Source organism: Argentina silus (assembly GCF_951799395.1).
Source record: "Argentina silus genome assembly, chromosome: 18".
NCBI lineage: Eukaryota > Metazoa > Chordata > Actinopteri > Argentiniformes > Argentinidae > Argentina > Argentina silus.
In genome coordinates this window covers 17,239,845-17,261,374 of record NC_139672.1, presented here as the reverse complement: position 1 = coordinate 17,261,374, position 21,530 = coordinate 17,239,845, and the positions used below count along the sequence as shown (strand labels likewise).

General features: G+C 51.3%; 2 protein-coding genes across 2 annotated transcripts in view; both read left to right on the top strand.

Moving 5' to 3' along the window:
• The window catches only part of LOC310818546 (E3 ubiquitin-protein ligase pellino homolog 1-like), an 18,564-nt gene extending 15,895 nt beyond the window's left edge, over nucleotides 1-2,669 (top strand). Inside the window, exon 7 of the mRNA XM_083689523.1 lies at nucleotides 682-2,669. Within this exon, the coding sequence (XP_083545649.1) occupies nucleotides 682-1,308 (627 nt within the window). The 3' untranslated portion in view covers nucleotides 1,309-2,669. The remainder of the gene's footprint in view (nucleotides 1-681) is intronic.
• A 648-nt stretch (nucleotides 2,670-3,317) lies between these two features.
• Nucleotides 3,318-20,668, top strand: vps54 (VPS54 subunit of GARP complex). Its single transcript, XM_083689520.1, has 23 exons — nucleotides 3,318-3,415; nucleotides 6,663-6,874; nucleotides 7,365-7,609; nucleotides 8,700-8,787; nucleotides 9,463-9,497; nucleotides 11,002-11,133; nucleotides 11,624-12,009; nucleotides 12,155-12,281; nucleotides 12,878-12,985; nucleotides 13,744-13,799; nucleotides 14,750-14,846; nucleotides 15,167-15,534; nucleotides 16,345-16,474; nucleotides 16,584-16,765; nucleotides 16,881-16,993; nucleotides 17,451-17,514; nucleotides 17,827-17,932; nucleotides 18,241-18,328; nucleotides 18,556-18,677; nucleotides 18,762-18,842; nucleotides 19,164-19,271; nucleotides 19,410-19,504; nucleotides 19,863-20,668. Exons 2-23 carry the CDS (start codon nucleotides 6,694-6,696, stop codon nucleotides 19,966-19,968), a joined length of 3,018 nt encoding a protein of 1,005 aa, XP_083545646.1. The 5' UTR covers nucleotides 3,318-3,415; nucleotides 6,663-6,693; the 3' UTR covers nucleotides 19,969-20,668.
• Nucleotides 20,669-21,530: the final 862 nt, after the last annotated feature.

Here is a 21,530-nt window from a genome sequence, read left to right as displayed (position 1 = left end):
CTGGTGGGTTTGTGGTTTGGACTTTAGGCTCAGACTGAGGCTCACAGGAACGGCCCCACACCAGGGGAGGCTGGGGGAGGTAGAAGAGGACGGGCTTGTTGTAATGCATGGAACGGAATGAGGAATGGTATAAAACACAATGTGTTTCCATGCAGTACAATGAGCCTGTCCTCCAATTTCTACCTCCACCAGCCTCCACCACCCCACACCCAGCCCCAGGTCCGGTCGGGACATCCCGGAGCGAGGGAGGGAGGGAGGAGGAAATGCTGTGAGCTGATAAGCGAGGGAGGAAGGAGGAAGGAGGGAGGGAGGGAGGGAGGGAGGGAGGGAAGGAGGAGGGATGTGGTTGTCTGAGGTCAATGGGTTTAGTCCCTGCAGATCTGCACTCTCCTTCTGAAAGGAGAACATGGTTTCAATAAGCTGACAATAACACAACACTCACCCGGCACAGAACTGTCGGCTCAGACAATTGAAAAGAACTCATAACGCAAACAAGATGTCACACTGACCGTATGACCTACTGGCCTAGAGCGCCCCCCTCAGGCAGAGTCAGAGAATACCTCAGGACTGTTAAATGTTTAATCTTCACAGACTAAAGCAGTCTTTTTACTCTATCCCCCCCCCCTCCCCTCCCTCCCTCCCCCCCTCCATCCCTCCCTCCCTCCCCCTCTCCCTACACAGGTGGACAGTGAGTCCCAGGAGCTGGTGGACGGCTCCCTGATCGACCTGTGCGGCGCCACTCTGCTGTGGCGCACGGCTGAAGGCCTGGCCCGCACTCCCACCGTCAAACACCTGGAGGCGCTACGCCAGGAGCTGAACGCCGGCAGGCCCCAGTGCCCCGTGGGCTTCAACACGCTGGCCTTCCCCAGCCTGCGGCGCACCAGGGACGGGCTGGACGAGAGGCAGCCCTGGGTCTACCTCCGCTGTGGCCACGTCCACGGGTACCACGGCTGGGGCGGGCAGCACCGCGGAGCAGGAGGAGGAAGAGGAGGAGGAGGAGAGGCGGAGGAGGAGGTGGAGGAGGAGGCGCAGGGACAGGAGAGGGAGTGCCCCATGTGCAGGACGAGGGGTCCGTACGTGCCCCTCTGGCTGGGCTGCGAGGCGGGGTTCTATCTGGACGCGGCCCCGCCCACCCACGCCTTCAGCCCGTGCGGTCATGTGTGCTCGGAGAAGACGGCGAGGTTCTGGAGTCAGATCCCGCTGCCACACGGGACGCACACGTTCCACGCCGCATGTCCGTTCTGCGTGCAGCAGCTGGCTGGGGAGAGCGGCTTCATCAGACTCATCTTCCAAGGGCCCCTGGATTAGAGCACGGGAAACCCCTGACAGAGACTTCCCTCCAACCAGGGCTGGAGGACTGGGACTTTACTCTCCAACCAAGTGAATGGTGGAAAAAAACACCATTGAAGCTGAATTTTGAAATTTTCCTAACTTAAGTATTTTGGAGAGTTAAATGGCATATTTTCTTTGCTTTTGGAATATTTTTGCCTCTTCTCTCAAGAATTTCAAGTGCCCTTTATACTGTAGCAGTGCTGTTGCTTGTTTGAATACAGTATAATAATAATAACAATAATAATAACTATATTTTCATGATAAACTATACAAAGCGACTACAGCTACTGTACATGCTAACACACAGAGGCGGTGTGTGGTTTCCCTGATGCAGATCCGCTGTCTGGATGAATGTTTGTGACTTCATCTTTGTTGTCATTTCTTTATTTTCATCAGAGATTTCGGAGGCATTTGGAGGAGCGATGGGGGGGGCCAAATCTCCAAAGTATTTCCTTACTTCTTTGCTTCTTCTATTCTCCTCCTCTTTCTTGAAGCTCATTGGAGGAGAGGGTCTGAGGTTCCGCCCCTCGGACCTTCTCCCCCAATGGGTTTCGAGAAGGAGGCGAGGAGAGAGGACGTGAGGAATCGAGGAAAGACTTTTGAAATTCGGCCAACGATACTTTGGAATGTTACGGCTAGCTACTGTTTTGGAAGTGATTTACCTCCTCATTCTGAGATGTCAGGACACCATTTTGTTGAAAGATTGTCCTGTTCTGTTCTACATAATAAATCAACATAACATTTAGGGTTGCATCAACAAAGTGCTTTAAATGCCTTTTGATTGCTTGTTTGTTTTGTTTTTACATGAAGTTCAACATGCGTAGTATCCTCCTCACCTGCCCTGAATGGCTCCTTGAGCACTTCAACGTCAGGAAACGTTCTTGGTCCGACAAAATATAACGATTGTTTACAACGAGACACGATTTGACTGTTTGCCGACTTCATTTAAGACTTCATTGAAATGTGGCCTTTCATTCAAGATTGAAATGTGGCCCCAAAACACAATAATGTTCACATATAATTTTCCAAATATTCTGTTGTAATAGGTTACCCTATGAGTGCCTGTAATTAGTGAATGTGTACAGTATTTAAGTTTATGTGTGAGTGAGTGAGTGGCCCCACCTCATATTAGTTGATCTTTTCAGAATTTAAATTCATTGATTAGTTAAACCCCATTTTGGGCTCCATGTTTAAGATATTAGAGCCTCAGTTTGGCCAACTTTTGCATTCATGTTACCACCTTTCATTTGGTCATCTATTATTTAGCCTGATGCATTTATGCAGGATGTTGATGAACTGTTGATGAACTGTTGCTATGGCAGACAACAGCTTTTTGTACCAACTTCAAACAATAAAAGTTTGTTGACATTTGACTAAGTATGACTGACTGTGTTTCTGTCTAACGAACTGAACGTCTGTTTTATCCATAAGAGATCTTTGATGATGGATGCATTTCCACCATGGGTCCAAACACCAGTGCTTGCTTGGCCTGAAGTCGCATACTTTTGGGTTTCCATCTCTGAGGACGGGTCCAAAAAAAGGTTCTGGGTCATGGTCTCGGTGGACCTATCCTGCCTTGCGGCCAAGGGGATATGTTGGGACTTACTAGTTTGCTCCTCCCTGCTCGCCCCATGTCCTCAGAATCACCCTGGGTGAGGAAAACACAACTTCCCAAAAATAACACCAGTGCTTACACCCAAAAAAACACTAGTGGGACCCAGTCCTGATGGAAAAACACCATTAGTCACCACAGCCTTATAACCAGGGGTAATACATTACTTTTCAACATTGAATATAGTACAGAAAACATGTTATTTATATTATCGCAAGAGGGGAGGGCATTCTTGTAATGTAATTCAGTTAGAAAGAAGAAGAAGAAGGAAATGGTGTGTTGGCAGCAGTAGAGGGCAGCAGGGGGCGGTGAGGAGCGGCGCGGCGCGGCGGAAACACCGCGAAGAAGAGCGCTCTGCGCTGTGCATTGTGGTTACGGTGCCGGGTTTGGCTTGATGTTTCCTGACGGTTCCTCCGATGTTACTGTGATGGTGGACCTGCCAGCCAACGACTGCTGTGTTTCAAACAACAGGTAACATAAAGTCGGTTTAGTCGAATGCCTCTGCCTGTCCAGCCGGTCGCTCCTGAGTCCACGCTTTTGCTCAGTCTGTGCGCTGCTGACGTTGGTTTGTTGTGGGCTGTCAGACGGCTAAGCTAACAGGCTAGCGCTACTAGCGGTGTGTGATCAGTCGACGTGTAACCAGCTGCTCCGCCGTTCAAGGCCGCACACAGTCGCTGCTCAACCAGCGCGAATGGAAACATTTCAAACGGTTTAGTTGCAAATATGTTCCGTCCTGCTTTTCGACGGACGCGTCTAGAAACGGGGCATTTAAATGGTCAGTCGGCTAATGGCATTCCTGGCCTGACCACGGCGGCGGTTTGTAGACGCGGCGCTAGCCGCCGTCGTGATGCGCTGAGGGGAGTCCTGCTGGCGGAGCTCGGTGTTATCGTTGTTGCTTGACCGTCTAGCTGGACACTGTCAGCTGCTGTCTGGCTGGTCAAGTGTTGGTTTGTAGTTCTCCTGCACGCCGTTACTGCCTGCTGTCATGTGAAGTAACGTGTCTGAATGACTGTTTACGACCCCATGCATCCTGTAGCTTCTTCTATTCACCAACTGGTATTGGCACTTATGAGCTGGTCAGATTAGCACCGACCATCATATGAACTGGTCTTTCCGATATGACATTCAGCATTCTATTCATTCTATTGTCCATATCAACAGTCAGCTGTAGTATCATGTGGGTTGAGGTTGTCTACCCAGCCCGCCCACCTGTCCTAGTCTTAGTCTTAGTCTTAGTCCTGTCTAATCTAATCCTCCACCAGACTGATTACACAGCAACAGAGGGTCTTCACTCCTCCAATCAGATCGTCGTGGGTTTTAGTTGCTTACACGACACACACGGTCTCCTCGCCAGATTATAGGCTAATGGTTTACCTCTGTCTCTGCGTGGCTCCCTGCTTCTTTACCCCACTGGTCAACGAGCTACTTAGTCTGGTGGAGAAGTAGTTTATACACAATAAAGACACAGCCGAGCCTAAACCACTGTTAGCATCAACATGAAGAAAAACATGACAGGACATCTCTCACCCAAGGCTGGCTGGACACAGAGCACAAAGACGCAGCCTAAACATCAATATTCACACTAAAACATTTCCCCCAGACCTGACCATACTGTAGATAAGCAGGGAGTCAGAGTGTATTAATACAAAGACACCAGGGAAGGCTGGTGGAGGCAGAAATCGGAGGATGGGCTCATTGTAATGCATGGAACGGAATGTAACTACTACTGTCAATATGCAGATAAGACGTCATGTGATGTGAGTCACAAGGCAACTTGCCCTCTCATCTTGGTCAATAACACCTGCTCAACTCTGCCTGTTTGAACCTTCTGGGCTGGAAATGGCAGAGAGGCAAAACGTCTTGTCAGCACTTTCACTTCTGTTTTTAAGAAATGCAACTCAACGTTTAACCGTGTTTCATGCGTCTTGGAATAGATACAGTAGGTCGAGGCTGGGGGAGGCTGGTGGAGGCCAGGGGAGGCTGGTGGAGGCAGACATCTGAATAGATACAGTAGGTCTAGGCCAGGGGAGGCTGGTGGAGGCCAGGGGAGGCTGGTGGAGGCAGACATCTGAATAGATACAGTAGGTCTAGGCCAGGGGAGGCCGGGGGAGGCTGGTGGAGGCCAGGGGAGGCTGGTGGAGGCAGACATCTGAATAGATACAGTAGGTCGAGGCCAGGGGAGGCTGGTGGAGGCCAGGGGAGGCTGGTGGAGGCCAGGGGAGGCTGGTGGAGGCAGACATCTGAATAGATACAGTAGGTCGAGGCCAGGGGAGGCTGGTGGAGGCCAGGGGAGGCTGGTGGAGGCCAGGGGAGGCTGGTGGAGGCAGACATCTGAATAGATACAGTAGGTCTAGGCCAGGGGAGGCTGGTGGAGGCCGGGGGAGGCTGGTGGAGGCAGACATCTGAATAGATACAGTAGGTCTAGGCCAGGGGAGGCCAGGGGAGGCTGGTGGAGGCAGGTGGAGGCAGACATCTGAATAGATACAGTAGGTCTAGGCCAGGGGAGGCTGGGGGAGGCCAGGGGAGGCTGGTGGAGGCAGACATCTGAGGATGAGCTCATTGTAATGCATGGAATGAGGAAAAGACACTGTTTCCTCAATCCACTCCATGCGTTACAATGAGGTCATCATCGGATTTCCGCCTCCCCAGCCTCCCCTGCCTCCTAGTACGGAACACGTAACATTGATTGATTTGAGAGGAGAGGTCAGCTAGGTGTTTTGATTTTGGATGCGTATGGTCTGTAGTCTAACATGCTACTGTCTTTGTCAGTTGTCAGTAGTCAGAGCCCTGCTGAGACTGAGAACTCTGCCTGTGGTCAGATTGACTGATAACATTTCAGTGTGAACTGTGATGTTACGGCTGTCTCTTTCAGTGGAGGCAGAAACCGGAGGACGGGCTCATTGTAATGCTTGGAGTGGAATGAGGAATGGTATCAAACTCGCTGTTCCATGCATTACAATGAGCCCGTCCTCCGATTTCTGCCTCCACCAGCCTCCCCTGGTGTCTTTGTATTAATACACTCTGACTCCCTGCTTATCTACAGTATGGTCAGGTCTGGGGGAAATGTTTTAGTGTGAATATTGATGTTTAGGCTGCGTCTTTGTGCTCTGTGTCCAGCCAGCCTTGGGTGAGATGTCCTGTCATGTTTTTCTTTCTGCAGATGCTAACAGTGGTTTAGGCTCGGCTGTGTCTTTATTGTGTATAAACTACTTCTCCATGTTCACAGCTAGCCTCTCTGGAGAAGTGTTCCTTGTTTTTTTTATCTTGTCTCAGTGGAGGGAGAAATCAGAGGACGGCTGTTTGTATTCCATGGAATGAGGAATGGCACCATTCCTCATTCCATTCAGTGCATCACAATGAGCCCACCCTCCAATGTCTGCCTCCACCAGCCTCCCCTGTCTGATATTGAGGTTGTGGGTTAGCCTAACGCCCTCCCCCCCCCGGTCTCTCCCTTGCAGCGAGCCTCCTGTTGAGAGGTGTACTGATGCTATCTTTATGTTGGTGCTAACCCCAGCTGTGCCTCTCTGTCCCCAGCTAACCCCCATGCTAACCCCAGCTGTGCCTCTCTGTCCCCGGCTGTGTCTCCCCAGCTAACCCCGGCTGTGCCTCTCTGTCCCCAGCTAACCCCGGCTGTGTCTCCCCAGCTAACCCCAGCTGTGCCTCTCTGTCCCCGGCTGTGTCTCCCCAGCTAACCCCGGCTGTGTGTTTCTGCCCCCAGCTAGCCTGGGTGTTCCAGGTGCCCCCAGGCCATGGCCTCCAGCCACAGCTCCTCCCCAGCGCCCCACCACGCCGGCAGCGGGGGCAGCGATGGGATCTATCGCAAGGACCGGGACAGGGGCCGGGAACCCCCCTCCACACGACACTACCGCCCCCCCCAGGCCCAGGCCCAGGCCCGCTCCCTGCCCGACGTCTGCCCCAAAGAACCCACCGGTAAGCTCCTAGAAACGTGTTTTTGGAGATCTGAAGTGACTGGGGTAGGAATAAGCAAGATGGCTGATATTCCACAGCCTTACTGCTTACACCCATCCAACCCTTTCAGATCTACATTACATGGATGTTATGGTGTTACATGTTACAGTGAGGTTGTTGGGTGTCTGGAGAAACAGCTCCCACTTAGCCTCTAGGAATGTGTGTTTTAGAGATCTGAAGAGGTTGGGATCGGTATAAGCAAGATGGTGGATATTCCACCTGGCCTGTCAGAAGGCACGGAAGAGTGTCAGCCTGGCTACTTACACCATCCAGTCCTTTCAGATCTACACTAGTTGTTGAGGGAGTGGGGGTTGTTTTTGGACAAGGGGGTTTCTGGCAGCCAGATGTCATTTTTGGGTCCCTAGAAAAGCAGTGTATATAAATTCAACGAATCAGACGCCTTCCTTCGCTTTATGCTGCCTGTGACTCCATTTCCCACGCTGCCTTGCAGGCGAGGGCCGGGGGCTGTATGAGGGTCCCTCGGTGGTGGCGGAGCACGAGCGGTGGACGGTGTACAACTCCAAGGTCAACCTCCCGGCGGCGCTGAACGACCCGCGGCTCGCCACTTCCTCACGGCTCGACTTCTTCACCAAGACCTGGGGGCTGGACTTCACTGAGACGGGGGCGATGCCTTCCTTCTACCTCCCCAACATCACCAGGGAACACTTCAGCCCCTACCTGCAGGAGACCGCCCAGGTAACACACCTTCCTACCCTCCTCCTCCTCCCTTCCTACCCTCCTCCCTCCCTTCCTACCCTCCTGCCCCTACCTGCAGGAGACCGCCCAGGTAACACACCTTCCTACCCTCCTCCCTCCCTTCCCTCCTCCTCCTCTCTTCCTACCCTCCTCCTCCTCTCTTCCTACCCTCCTCCCTCCCTTCCTACCCTCTTGCCCCTACCTGCAGGAGACCGCCCAGGTAACACACCCTTCCTCCCCTCCTTCTCCCTTCCTACCCTCCTCCCTCCTTTCCCACCCTCTTCCCTCCTTTCCTCCCCTCCTCCTCCCTCCCTTCCTCCCCTCCTCCTCATCCCTTCCTGCCCTCCTGCCCCTACCTGCAGGAGACCGCCCAGGTAACACACCCTTCCTACTCTCCTCCATTCCTACCTTCCTCCCTCCCTTCCTCCCTCCCTTCCTTGAAGACATCACTGATCTGATTGATCTGAAGCGTGGCAGTGAAAGGCTTGCTTTGGCCAATCTTGCCAAGGAAGGAAGGAAGGGTGGGTGGGTATAGTGTAAAACAGGGCAAACCCTTCTTCTACATGACTAAAGAACACTTTGTCCCTTACCTGCAGAACAGGACACACACACACACACACACACACACACACACACACACACACACACACAGCTCAGATCACCGTCCTGTGTCTGTCATTCAGTTTGAATTATTCAGCAGATGACTCCCAGCCAGAGGCTAGCTTGGGCCGCTATCAGATTGTCCTTCTTCCAGTTGGTCGCTGCTGTGGGCGGAGACTCGTGCTCAGATTGTAGCTTTTGTGCTGTGAAACGTTCAGTGTTTCCAAGTCAATTCTCTCTCTGTTCCACTTCTGCTCATGGTTTGAAAACAACAGAAAATATAGCACAGGCCAGACACACACACATCACAAAACAAATGGCAGACGCAGACACACTTACATTACAAACTGGTAACAATCATAACGTGTGTCTCTGTGTGTCTCTGTGTGTCTCTGTGTGTCTCTGTGTGTGTCTGTGTGTGTCTGTGTGTGTCTGTGTGTGTCTGTGTGTGTCTGTGTGTGTCTGTGTGTGTGTGTGTGTGTGTGTTCAGAGGGAGAGAATCCATGAGCGCTGCAAGAGCATCTGTCCCAACAAGGACGATCTAGACGCAGTCTCCAGCATCATCACCAACAACCACGGTACGATGCATTATTAAACAGCTCTGCAGCACCACAGTCCACCTCCCTGTCTGCAGGCCTGCAGTCTGCCTGCAGAGTTTCACAGTTCAACGCAAGTGTTCTACAGGCCTACAGTCTATTCTAGAGTGTTCGATCATGTTCTACAGAAGCATTCTTCAGAAGTATTCCACAGGCCTAGAGTCGATTTTAGAGTATTCTATAGCGTTCTAGAATTCGACACAAGTATTCTACAGGCCTGGAGTCTATTCTGGAGTATTCCAGAGTGTTCGATAGAGTTAAATTCAACAGAAGTATTCAATAGGCCTGCAGTCTATTCTAGAGTATTTGATAGAAATCTAGAGACGTATTATTTTCTGTTCTAGATCGTCTTCGTTTCTAAGGGGCTTTTCACAGGACAGGGCCGACCTGAACCGTACTGTGCTGGCTGGATACTTTCTTTTCACTTGCTCTGTCATTTCCAGCACTGTTTCAGCAACTATGGTCCATGCCAGACCCAGACCCCGACCCCGACTCAGCTCAGCACTGTGATAGAGCAGTGTGTCCTAGTGTGTGTTCTGCTCTACACGTTATCATAATGGAACCTCTATCTGCTGCTGACTCATCCGTCTGCCAGACGTCACATGTCAGTGTTGTGTTGACATGATGATGTAACACGTCATCTGTTCTCTTCCTCAGACAAATCACGTCTGGAGCTGGAGCAGGTTCCTAAGGTAACCACCGCCATCTTGTTCTTCTTTTTCAACGTTGTGACTTTTGTTGTGTAACATCGTAACATCTTAACTGTGTGTGTGTGTGACCACTTTTCAACATTGTTAGGATGTTACGCAACAAAAATGTAAGTGTGTATTGTGTGACTTGCAGTGGTTTCTAACATTGTACCAGAACACACAATACATAGAAAACACACAACTAAGTACCCAATCATGAGAGCTTTTATTGATGCTGTGAACATACACTCACCAAGCACTTTATTACAACACTATACTAATACTGGGTAATACTCCCTTTATTAGAACACTATACTAATACTGGGTAGGGCCTCCCTTTATTAGAACACTATACTAATACTGGGTAGGGCCTCCCTTTATAAGAACACTATACTAATACTGGGTAGGGCCTCCCTTTGCTCTCAAAACAGCCTCAATTCTTCGTGGCATTGATTCCTTTGAGATTGTGGTCCATGACGACATGATTGCATCACGCAATTCCTGCAGATTTTTCAGGTGCACTTTCAAGCTGTGAATCTTGTTCTACCACATCCCAAAGGTTCTATTGGATTCAGATCCGGTGACTGGGAAGGCCACTGAAGAACACTGAACTCATTGTCATGTTCATGAAACCAGTTTGAGATGACTTTTGCTTTGTGACATGGTGCATTATCATGCTGGAAGTAACCATTAGAAGATGGGTCAATTGTGGCCATGAAGGGATGCACATGGTCAGCAACAATACTCAAATAGGCTGTGGCATTCAAGCGATGATTGATTGGTATTAACGGGCCCAAAGTGTGCCAAGAAAACATTCCCCACACCATTCCACCACCTCCACCATGAGAAGGTGTACAGGTGTTCCTCCACCATGAGAAGGTGTACAGGTGTTCCTCCACCATGAGAAGGTGTACAGGTGTTCCTCCACCATGAGAAGGTGTACAGGTGTTCCTCCACCATGAGAAGGTGTACAGGTGTTCCTCCACCATGAGAAGGTGTACAGGTGTTCCTCCACCATGAGAAGGTGTACAGGTGTTCCTCCACCATGAGAAGGTGTACAGGTGTTCCTCCACCATGAGAAGGTGTACAGGTGTTCCTCCACCATGAGAAGGTGTACAGGTGTTCCTCCACCATGAGAAGGTGTACAGGTGTTCCTCCACCATGAGAAGGTGTTCCTAATGAAGTGTTTGTGAGTGTATGTCTCCTCTTAGCCCTGTTACAGGAAGGCTGCTCTTCTTTGGTGTTCATTGTTGTCATGAAATAAGGAATGGTCTCAAACCTGTTACCGTTCCTCATTCCATTCCATGCATGACTATGAGCCCGTCCTCCGATGTCTTCCTCCACCTGCCGTGTGTGTCTCTCTCTCTCTCTCCCCCTCTTTCTCTCTTCCCCCCCCTCTCTCTCCCTCCTCCTCTCCTCTCCTCCTCTCTCACCCCTCCTCTCCTCTCCTCCTCCCTCCCTCCCTCCCTCCTCTCCTCCTCTCTCACCCCTCCTCTCCCTCTCTCAGATCTTCCTGAGGCCTGACTTTGCGCTGGACGACCCCGCCACCTTCAACGCCGTCCTGCCCTGGGCCCACTTCAACAGCGCCGCTGGCAAGAGCAGCAGGGACATGGCGTCGTCACGGTTACTCCAAGAGAAGGTGAGGGGCGGCTGTTGTTGCTACGGGAACCGGTGTGGACAGTGCACAGGTCTGATGTGGCGAATGTCTGAGGAGGGTTTAGTTGTTTACTTCAGAAGTTGGAGAACAGGACTGGTCCTCCTAAAGGCCATGAATGGAAGAATAGCAAACCTCTGGTCTTTGGATGGTGTGTGTGTGTGTGTGTGTGTGTGCATGTCCATGTGTGCGCGTCTGATTTCTACATCCGCCAGCCTCCACTGCTACAAGTAAAGGTTCCATTGTGCCTCAAAATCCTTCCTCAATCTTTCCTCAAAGGGAAGGAAAATAACTTGGTTTCGCTTGACTAGACACCAACAATGAGTTCATTCTGTCATTCTGCCATTGAATGAAGGTGTGTGTGTGCGCATGCGTGAATGTTCTTTTCCCCTCTCCTGTTCAGTATAAACACATCTCATATTGTGCCTTCTATTTCTTCTCTCTACCTCCCTCCCTCCCTCCCTCTCCCCCCCAGCTGAGCCACTACCTGGATGTGGTGGAGGTGAGCATCGCTCGTCAGATCTCCCTGCGCTCCGAGGCCTTCTTCCACGCCATGTCCTCCCAGCATGAGCTCCAGGACCGCCTCCACCAGACCGCCGGCGCCGTGGCCACGCTCCGGGAACGCACCGCCGCCATCGAGAGGGTCATGTGCGCGGGGCCCCTGCGGGCGCTGCGCCAGGCTCTGACACGGAGCCACTGCGTGAAGCTGCACAACAAGCTGAAGCTGATGGCGGCCGTGCACCAGACCCAGCCCACGGTGCAGTTGCTGCTGTCCACCTCGGAGTTCGTGGGGGCGCTAGAGCTCATCTCTACCACCAAGGAGGTGCTGCAGCAGGAGCTGCAGGGGGTACACAGCTTCAGGTACGTGTGTGTGTACGTACGTACGTACGTAGAGTGTGTGTACGTACGTACGTACGTACGTACGTATGTAGAGTGTGTGTGTGTGTATGTCCGTAGAGAGTGAGTGAGTGTGTGTGTGTGTCTCACATCTCTCCTCCCCCTGCAGACACCTGGGCTCCCAGCTGTGTGAGCTGGAGAAGCTCATAGACAAGATGATGGTGGAGGACTTCAGCATGTACTCCAGGAGTGACCTCAGCCGCAGCCTGGACGACGACGGACAGGTCCTGGAGAAGGTGTGTGTGTGTGTTTATGGACATGCATTCACTGTCTGAAGATCAGAATACACACAGTACAATAACCATATGTGTTATTGAAGGTAGTCAGGGGTGTGTTGGTGGATCTGAGGTATAAACACACTTGTTCTCATCACAGGTCAAACGTTACGTGTCTGTGAAGGTTGGTCATGGTGATGTCATGGTGATGTCACTCCATGTCAAAATCAAAACATCTGAATCAACAGATTGATTTGTGTGTCATAATATCACGCAGTTAATATAAAGTTAATAATGACCAATTTAACGATCTCTTTGTGTTTGCTCTGATCTGCAAGTGCTCTGAAGATCTTAGCTTTTTAATCATTTTGGTACGCCAAATTGAAAGGACTCTGAGGATGATATTAATTATACCGTGGCTCCCTCTCTCTTGATTGATTTTTTTGATGACACAATCTCTCTAGATTAAAATAATAATCCATATGTCAGCTGAGACTAATAATAACACATTGGGGTTTATCATCATTAATCGTTTGAAGAGTTTAATTACTGTGATTGGAAAGTGATTCAGTTGTTAGTGTTTGTGTGTGTGTGTGTGTGTGTGTTGGCTGATTCAGGACAGGCTGGAGTCTCTGGTGTTCGGCCTGCTGCGGCAGAGGAAGCTGGATTTCCTGGACATTTACGGCGATGAGATGATCCTGGCTGCTAAGAGCATCGTCACACAGGTAAGGGAGGAGGCGGTAACGTGTGTGTGTGTGTGTGTGTGTGTATCACACACACAGGGAATAACTCTTATAGTTGTGCTCTGTTGGGGTCGGGTCACTGTTAAAACTTCCTGTAAATCCAATTGATGATTTGACTGGTTGGTTGATTAAACCACCAGAAGAGAGATACTGGGTAGGTACTGTAGGTACTGTAGGTCCTGGGTAGGTACTGTAGGTACTGGGTAGGTACTGTAGGTACTGTAGGTCCTGGGTAGGTCCTGGGTAGGTACTGTAGGTCCTGGGTAGGTACTGTAGGTACTGGGTAGGTACTGTAGGTACTGTAGGTCCTGGGTAGGTACTGGGTAGGTACTGTAGGTCCTGGGTAGGTACTGGGTAGGTACTGTAGGTCCTGGGTAGGTACTGTAGGTACTGGGTAGGTACTGTAGGTACTGTAGGTACTGTAGGTACTGTAGGTCCTGGGTAGGTACTGTAGGTACTGTAGGTCCTGGGTAGGTACTGTAGGTACTGGGTAGGTACTGTAGGTCCTGGGTAGGTACTGGGTAGATACTGTAGGTACTGGGTAGGTACTGGGTAGGTCCTGGGTAGGTACTGGGTAGGTACTGGGTAGGTACTGGGTAGGTACTGTAGGTACTGTAGGTACTGTAGGTACTGTAGGTACTGGGTAGGTACTGTAGGTCCTGGGTAGGTACTCTAGGTACTGGGTAGGTACTGTAGGTACTGTAGGAAGTGAAGATGTGATGTGTGTCTTCTCTCCTCAGTGCGTGGTGGACTCTGTCTCTCAGCTGGAGGACATTGACACCGACACCGTCACTAAGTGAGTACAGCTACACCCTCATACCGCGGTCAGGGGAGGCTGGCGGAGACTGAAATCGGAGGATGGGCTCATTGTGATGCATGGAACAGAATTAGGAATGTGTGTTGTGTTTGTACCATTCCTCATTCCGTTCCATGCATCACAATGAGCCCGTCCTCTGATTTCTACCTCCGCCAGCCTCCCTTGCTACAAGTAAAGGTTCCATTGTGCCTCAAAATCGTTCCTCAAAGGGAAGGAAAATAACTTGGTTTCACTTGACTAGACACCAACAATGAGTTCTGCCTTCATTCTGTCACACTGCCATTGAATGAAGGTGTGAATAAGTGTGTGTGTGTGTTAGCCCAGTGTGTGTGTGTGTGTGTGTGCGTGTGTGTTCCTCTCGTTTGTGGGAGTGAATATCCTGTTTTTCTAGAAGTATTTCTGGTCTCTGTCCTGTAGAGACGGTGGCAGAGCCGCTGACATTACTGCTGCAGGCCACAGTGAAACACAATCACCATGTTTCAGACAGCACCTGTGCTTTGTGAAAGGCTCTCCTTCACAGACATGAATCTGCTTATTGGATTTGATTTATGTATTATTTTTAGAATGGACTGAGTTTTGTTGTTGTTGTGAAGTTTATTTTTTTTAACTTTATGGTTGATGACGTACATATAGAAACTAAATAAATAATACAAACATAACATTTGTTGTTAAATCACCAACTGCCAAACAGTTCCAGAACACTCACCACCAAGTGTTCTGTGGTGTTTACCTAGCAACAACACTCTGATTGGCTACAAAATTAAGCATCATAATTTATGCATGGTTGGTGAATAAAGTCACCCTTGGCGCTCTAGAATGTTGACAGTTTGGGCGACTTTATTCACCCTCGGCACTAGATGAGGTAAACTAAAGATAATAATGTAATAATTAGTTTAAACATCTAAAATAGCGTTTCTCTGCTTCTTTAGGCTAGCAGACCAGATGCGTCTGATGACGGTGCCTCAGTGGTTCCACCTGCTGGACAACGTCTTCCTCAACTTCATCCTCTTCCTCAAGAGAATCAAGGTGAGAGAGAGAGACACACACACACACACACACACACACACACACACACACACAGAGTTGTTGTGATAAGCTTGGCCAATGTAGCGAAACGAGAATGACAGCTCTGTGCTCTCATTGGTCAGACCACTGGTTTGTTTTCTGCAACATTGTCATTCATTGTGACCTAGTCTGGATGTACACACACCTCACACACCTCACACACACACCTTTGATATCATCCCTCATTCCCTCCCATGCATCACAATGAGCCCGTCCTCCCATTCCTACCTCCACCAGCCTCCCCTGGCTTCTAACCCTGTGTGTGTTCCTGTCTCCCCCAGGCCACACTAAGTGTGATCAGAAACGTGGTGTTGGAGGTTCTGGACAGTAACCAGAGGAACCGCCTCCAGGACAGGGGGGCCGGGCTGGGGGCTGAGGGGGGGCCAGCCGACCCCTCAGGAGGGGGGGCCCCACCTCTCTCCCAGGGGGAGGCGGAGCTGGCCTACCTCACCCACGAGGGTCTCTTCATCAGCGACGCCCTCAGCCACGCCCAGCAGGCCACGGGGGGCCAAGAGCAGAGCTCCGCCGTGGGGCCCAGGGCGCAGCAGTTGCGTGCGGATGCCTGTGGGAGCGACTCCGCCTCAGGAACCACGGAGTCCTCCTCCAGCAGAGAGCACACCTTCCAACCAGGAGGGGGCGCTGGCATCACGTGAGTTACCTCTAGTGCCTTGCGTGTCTCTTCAGACATCGTATTATGAGGCTGCTCTCAGCCCGGTCAGGCTGACGGGGTCTCCAGGGTGGTCAGGCTGACAGGGTCTCCAGGGTGGTCAGGCTGACAGGGTCTCCAGGGTGGTCAGGCTGACAGGGTCTCCAGGGTGGTCAGGCTGACAGGGTCTCCAGGGTGGTCAGGCTGACAGGGTCTCCAGGGTGGTCAGGCTGACGGGGTCTCCAGGGTGGTCAGGCTGACGGGGTCTCCAGGGTGGTCAGGCTGACGGGGTCTCCAGGGTGGTCAGGCTGACAGGGTCTCCAGGGTGGTCAGGCTGACGGGGTCTCCAGGGTGACGGGGTCTCCAGGGTGGTCAGGCTGACGGGGTCTCCAGGGTGGTCAGGCTGACGGGGTCTCCAGGGTGGTCAGGCTGACAGGGTCTCCAGGGTGGTCAGGCTGACAGGGTCTCCAGGGTGGTCAGGCTGACAGGGTCTCCAGGGTGGTCAGGCTGACGGGGTCTCCAGGGTGGTCAGTCCTCCAGGCTGTGTCTGAGCTGGTAGGACCGCCTTCACCACGGTGCTCCTCAGCCAGCTGATTTAGAGTCATTGGGCCATTTTAGGAACCTGGCTTCCTCAGTGGACTCCTGTTGTAATTGATTGTGGTCTGTAAAAATGTTTTATATGATTGTGTCCTTTTAAGATGTTGATGTGATTTAGTATTATAATAGTAATAGTGAATCAATGAAGCAGGATAACTAAAACACTTTTAGACTGACTGTGTCTCAGTGCTGACTCCTCCCCCTGGTCTCCTTCAGGTCCAGTGAGGACATGATGCCCTCTGACCTGGAGCTGGGCAGGATAGCCAATAACATCCAGGAGCTGCTCTACTCTGCCTCAGACGCCAGCCACGACCGCTGTGTCAAAGTCCTCATGGCCAGGGCCAAGGTAGGACACACACACGGACAGAGAGAGACACATACACACGGACAGAGAGACACAGACACACACCCACACCCACGCTAAGGCTAATGACCCCCCCCCTCTCTCTCTCTAGGATGGCTCTCTGGAGCGTCTGAGCTCGTCAGAGTTTGTGTGTCTGTCCCAGGCGGTGGAGGGCTTCGTCAGAGACACGGAGGAGCTGTGCTGCAGGCGCAGCGTGTCCCTGCAGGGGGCGCTCCAGAGCCAGGCCTACCGCTTCGTACACCGCTTCCACGAGGAGAGGAAGACCAAGCTCAGGTCAGACCACTGCACTAGAGGGGGGGGGGGGGGGGGCTCATACAGCATACACTTACTCCCTGGTGGCACTATACTATATACTATACTAAGTGTGTGTGTGTGTGTGTGTGTTCAGTCTGCTGTTGGACAACGAGAGGTGGAAGCAAGCAGAGGTTCCTGCAGAGTTCCAGGACCTGGTCAACTCCATCGCTGACGGACGGATAACACTACCTGAACGCAAGCCCGCAGGTAACACACACACACAACCTCTGCAGGTAACACACACACACACACAACCTCTGCAGGTAACACACACACAACCTCTGCAGGTAACACACACACACACAACCTCTGCAGGTAACACACACACACACAACCTCTGCAGGTAACACACACACACACACACACAACCTCTGCAGGTAACACACACACACACACACACACAACCTCTGCAGGTAACACACACACACACACACAACCTCTGCAGGTAACACACACACACAACCTCTGCAGGTAACACACACACACAACCTCTGCAGGTAACACACACACACACAACCTCTGCAGGTAACACACACACACACACACACACAACCTCTGCAGGTAACACACACACACACACAACCTCTGCAGGTAACACACACACACACACACAGAGTGGTAATAAGCTGTATGACAGACTACCTTTGCTGTATTTCCTCCACAGGCGCAGAGGAGAGGAAGCCCAGTGATTATTTACACATCGATGGGCACAGATATGCTGTTGTCGGGTGAGTCACCATGACAACACTCACACACTCACACACTTACACACTCACCGGATGGGATTAGACACGCTTCTCCTGTTGTTATACAAAGAAGGAGTTTCCTGCTTCCATCCGAAGGAGAAGTAAGGCGCTTTTGAAACGTTCCTGGACTGCAGCTCCGCTTTTAATGAGTCAGTTGTTTAACTCTGTTCTCATCAAACACTGAAAATACATCAGAGACTGAATGGTCCCCCCCCGGCCAATAGCCATCTAGGTGTATGTGTTGATGATGTTATTTGACCCCCGTGTGCCCCCTGACCCCCGTGTGCCCCCCAGGACGGTGCTGCTGTTGATCAGGGTCTTCCTGGAGTACTGCCAGTGCGTCAACGACATCCCCTCCATCGCCACAGACATGCTCACACGCCTCTCTGACCTCCTCAAGGTGGGCGCACACACACACACACACACGGACACACGCACACACATACACTAAGTTTTGGACTAAATAGAAGATGCTTTGTCGCCTAGCATCTGGCTTGATCTGTGTCTGGGAAACCCTAACCCAGCCCTGAGAGATGAGGATATCACAGTCATACTTCTCTGAGTTAACTGTCTCCTTTCCTCCCCTCCCTCTCCCTCCCTCCCTCTCCCTCCCCTCTCCCTCCCTCCCTCCCTCCCCCCCCTCTCCCTCCCTCCCTCCCTCCCCCCCCTCTCCCTCCCTCCCCCCCCTCCCTCTCTCTCCTCCTGCAGCACTTCAACTCTCGGAGCTGTCAGCTGGTCCTGGGGGCGGGGGCTCTGCAGGTGGTGGGCCTCAAGACCATCACCACTAAAAACCTGGGTAGACCACTACACACACACACACCCATGGACACACACACACATAATACAGAGATACAGATAATACAATCACATGTATACAGTTAACAGGAAACTGTTATCTAGGGCCTACATAATACAATCACACGTGTAGTTTCCTGAAAGAGCTTCTTACTGAACCAAAGAGGGGGAGGTGTGTTAGTGTCTATGGAGGAATAATTGTGTCCGTGTGTGTGTGTGTGTCCGTAGCTCTGGCCTCCAGGTGTCTCCAGCTGGTGGTTCACTACATTCCTGTCATCAGAGCTCACTTTGAGACCAAACTGCTGCCCAAACAGTACAGCGTCCTCCGCCATTTTGACCACATCACCAAGGTACACACACACACACACACACACACACACCAGTAATACTGGTTGTAAACCTTTGGAGTTTGATTCCTGTTCCTTCCCTCTCAGGACTACAATGATCACATAGCAGAGATCTCAGCTAAACTAGTGGCCATCATGGACAGCTTGTTTGAGAAAGTACTATCAAAGGTGAGTTACACGTATGTGTGTGTGTGTGTGTGACGAAGAGAGAGAGTGCAGACCCCTCTCCAGCTATCCCTGTCCACCCTGTGTGTGTGTGTGTGTGTGTCACTGTAACATGTCTCTCTCTGCCCCCCCCCCCCAGTATGAGGTGAAGGCCCCCATGCCCTCCCTCTGTGTGTGTGTCACTGTAACATGTCTCTCTGCGCCCCCCCCCCCCCCCCCCCCCCCCCAGTATGAGGTGAAGGCCCCCATGCCCTCCCTCTGTCTGTGTGTGTGTGTGTGTGTCACTGTAACATGTCTCTCTCTGCCCCCCCCCCCCCCCCCCAGTATGAGGTGAAGGCCCCCATGCCCTCCCTCTGCCTCCGCCAGGTGTGTAAACAGATGGCCAAGATGCATGAGGCCATCCATGACCTGCTGCCAGAGGAACAGACACAGGTACACACACACACACACACAGGTGTGATACGTTTACATGTATACACTGTAGATCTCTAAGTGTCAGACAGGTGTAAGCAAGATGGCACCTCTACCCAGTCCTCTAGATCACATGGGGTGACTTATCCCTGTGTTTAGGTGTTGTTCCTGAGGATCAATGCCAGCTTTAAGCTGCACCTGAAGAGACAGCTGGCCAGACTGGGCGTGGTCAACGATGGAGGACCCCAGAACGGGTACGCTCCTCTCTCTAACCCCCCCCCCCCCACACACACACACCGCCCCCCCCAAATGTGACCTACAGTACAGGCCTATGTTCTCACTCAGATTCTGTCTACTTGGATGGAATGTGTGTTTTTTTTTACACAAACTCTTAAAAACTACAGTTGTAGTCACAGAAATGTTGGATTATATATTTGATCATTTCACTGGTGAGAGTCTCAGCATTCTGTACGTAAGACTATACTTGTGTTCTAGGTTTTTGAATAACTTTATTGACACCTTTCTCTCTCTCTCCTGTACGTTCCTCCACTCTCTCTCTGTCCTCTACGTTATCCCCCCTCCTCTCCTCTTCTCTCTCTCTCTCTCTCCCAGCCTGGTGGTGGTAGACGTGGCGTTCTACTGTGAGAACGTCCAGGCTCTGAGGACTCTGGAGAAGCTGGACCTGAACATGGCCGAGATCTGGGAGCAGAAGAGGTGATGACACCACAGCCGCCCCGCGTGACGTCACGCCAGGTTTACCCACCCGGGACGGACGGAGGGAGAAGAAGATGAAGAAACGCACACTAATCAGACTTATTGTTGTCGTGAGAAGACGATTATAGCCCGTGCTCCTCTCAGTACCCTGACACCTCCACTAGAGGGCCCTCTCTGGGGGAAGAGAGAGAGGGAGAGACAAAGGGGGGGAGGAGGGTACTGGCGAGTTCTCCAGGGTGAGAGAGAGAGAGACTGCCCGCCCGCCCGCCCGCCGCCCAGCGACTGGACGTTGTGGGACCAAACTCAGACAGTCTGATGTGGACGACTAGACAACAACACGGCCTTTTAACGTCACGAGCAGCCCTCTCGTGTGTGTGTGTGATCGCAGCGCGTCACAGACCGTGCCTCCGTTTCAAACTGCTGTCATCTCATCATCTCACTGTATGCAATTCAGCTACAGAAGGTTTATAATTATTAAAAAACAGATGCATAAATTCTGATCGACTTCTCAGCGGGGAGATATGGATACTGTTGTCATGGAAAACATGAGGATATGACACTTAAACGGGATAATTTATTGTTGTGTTTTAAAGCATTGTTATACTGTGGTTGAGGGGGGTGGGGGGTCTTGGTTGCGTTGGTCAATGACAGGTATGCTTTAGTCTGCTTAGTCACCTGTGTGTGTGTGTGTGTGTGTGTGTTGTACAGCCAACTCTTTTTACTGTCAATGCCAATAATCTAGGGCTGGTCTCTTGAACATGTTTTATAGTCCAGGACTAAGCTTAATCTGGTTTAGGGAAAGCCCCCCCCCCCCCAATCATGTCAGGCTATCGTTAAAGGCTTTATGACACGAAGTCCAGGAGTCTGCTTCCTATCCAGTCAAGGCAGCGTGCGATTGGCTCTTGAGATCCAGATTTTATGGACTCGTGGTCACTTTTTTATTTTATTATTATTTTTTATTGCCTCAAATATGTGCATTCTAAACGAACAAGACATCATTATGGTATGTACCACCAGTGCTCCACCCTGACACCAGATTTTAGAAAGTGCTTTTCTGGACCGAAACGGCCGTTCTTAATCAGTCTTCATCCTGTGATCTTCCTCCCTGATAAATCGTGACCATTTAGCACTTCAACAGAACAGCTCAAAGTCCCCTAGCACCCTACTCCCTAGACACTGTCCCCTAACCCACAACTTCCCTAGCCCTTACACACTGCTCCCTAGTCCCCTACTCGAAAGACACTACCTCCCTACTTCCTAGTTCCCTAGCCCCCTGCGGCTGCTCCACCTCTGATAGGCTAGTTGGGATATTCACCATCTTGCTGAGATCTCTCTTCTCCCTAGATGGCAGCGCTCGCGCCCGAGGGTCAGCAGGCTGGAGGACCAGTGCTGTTTACTTCAGCAGTGCCTACTTTTGATAAACATCAGACGACACGTCTGACTTCTGTACAACAGTCTGCTGTTTGTTTTGAGTGCCTAATGTAACACTGTGTGTGTGTGAGAGAGAATGTGTGTGTATGACAGGCCCTCACTGCTGCTCTGCTGGGGCTAGTTAAAGGAAGTGTG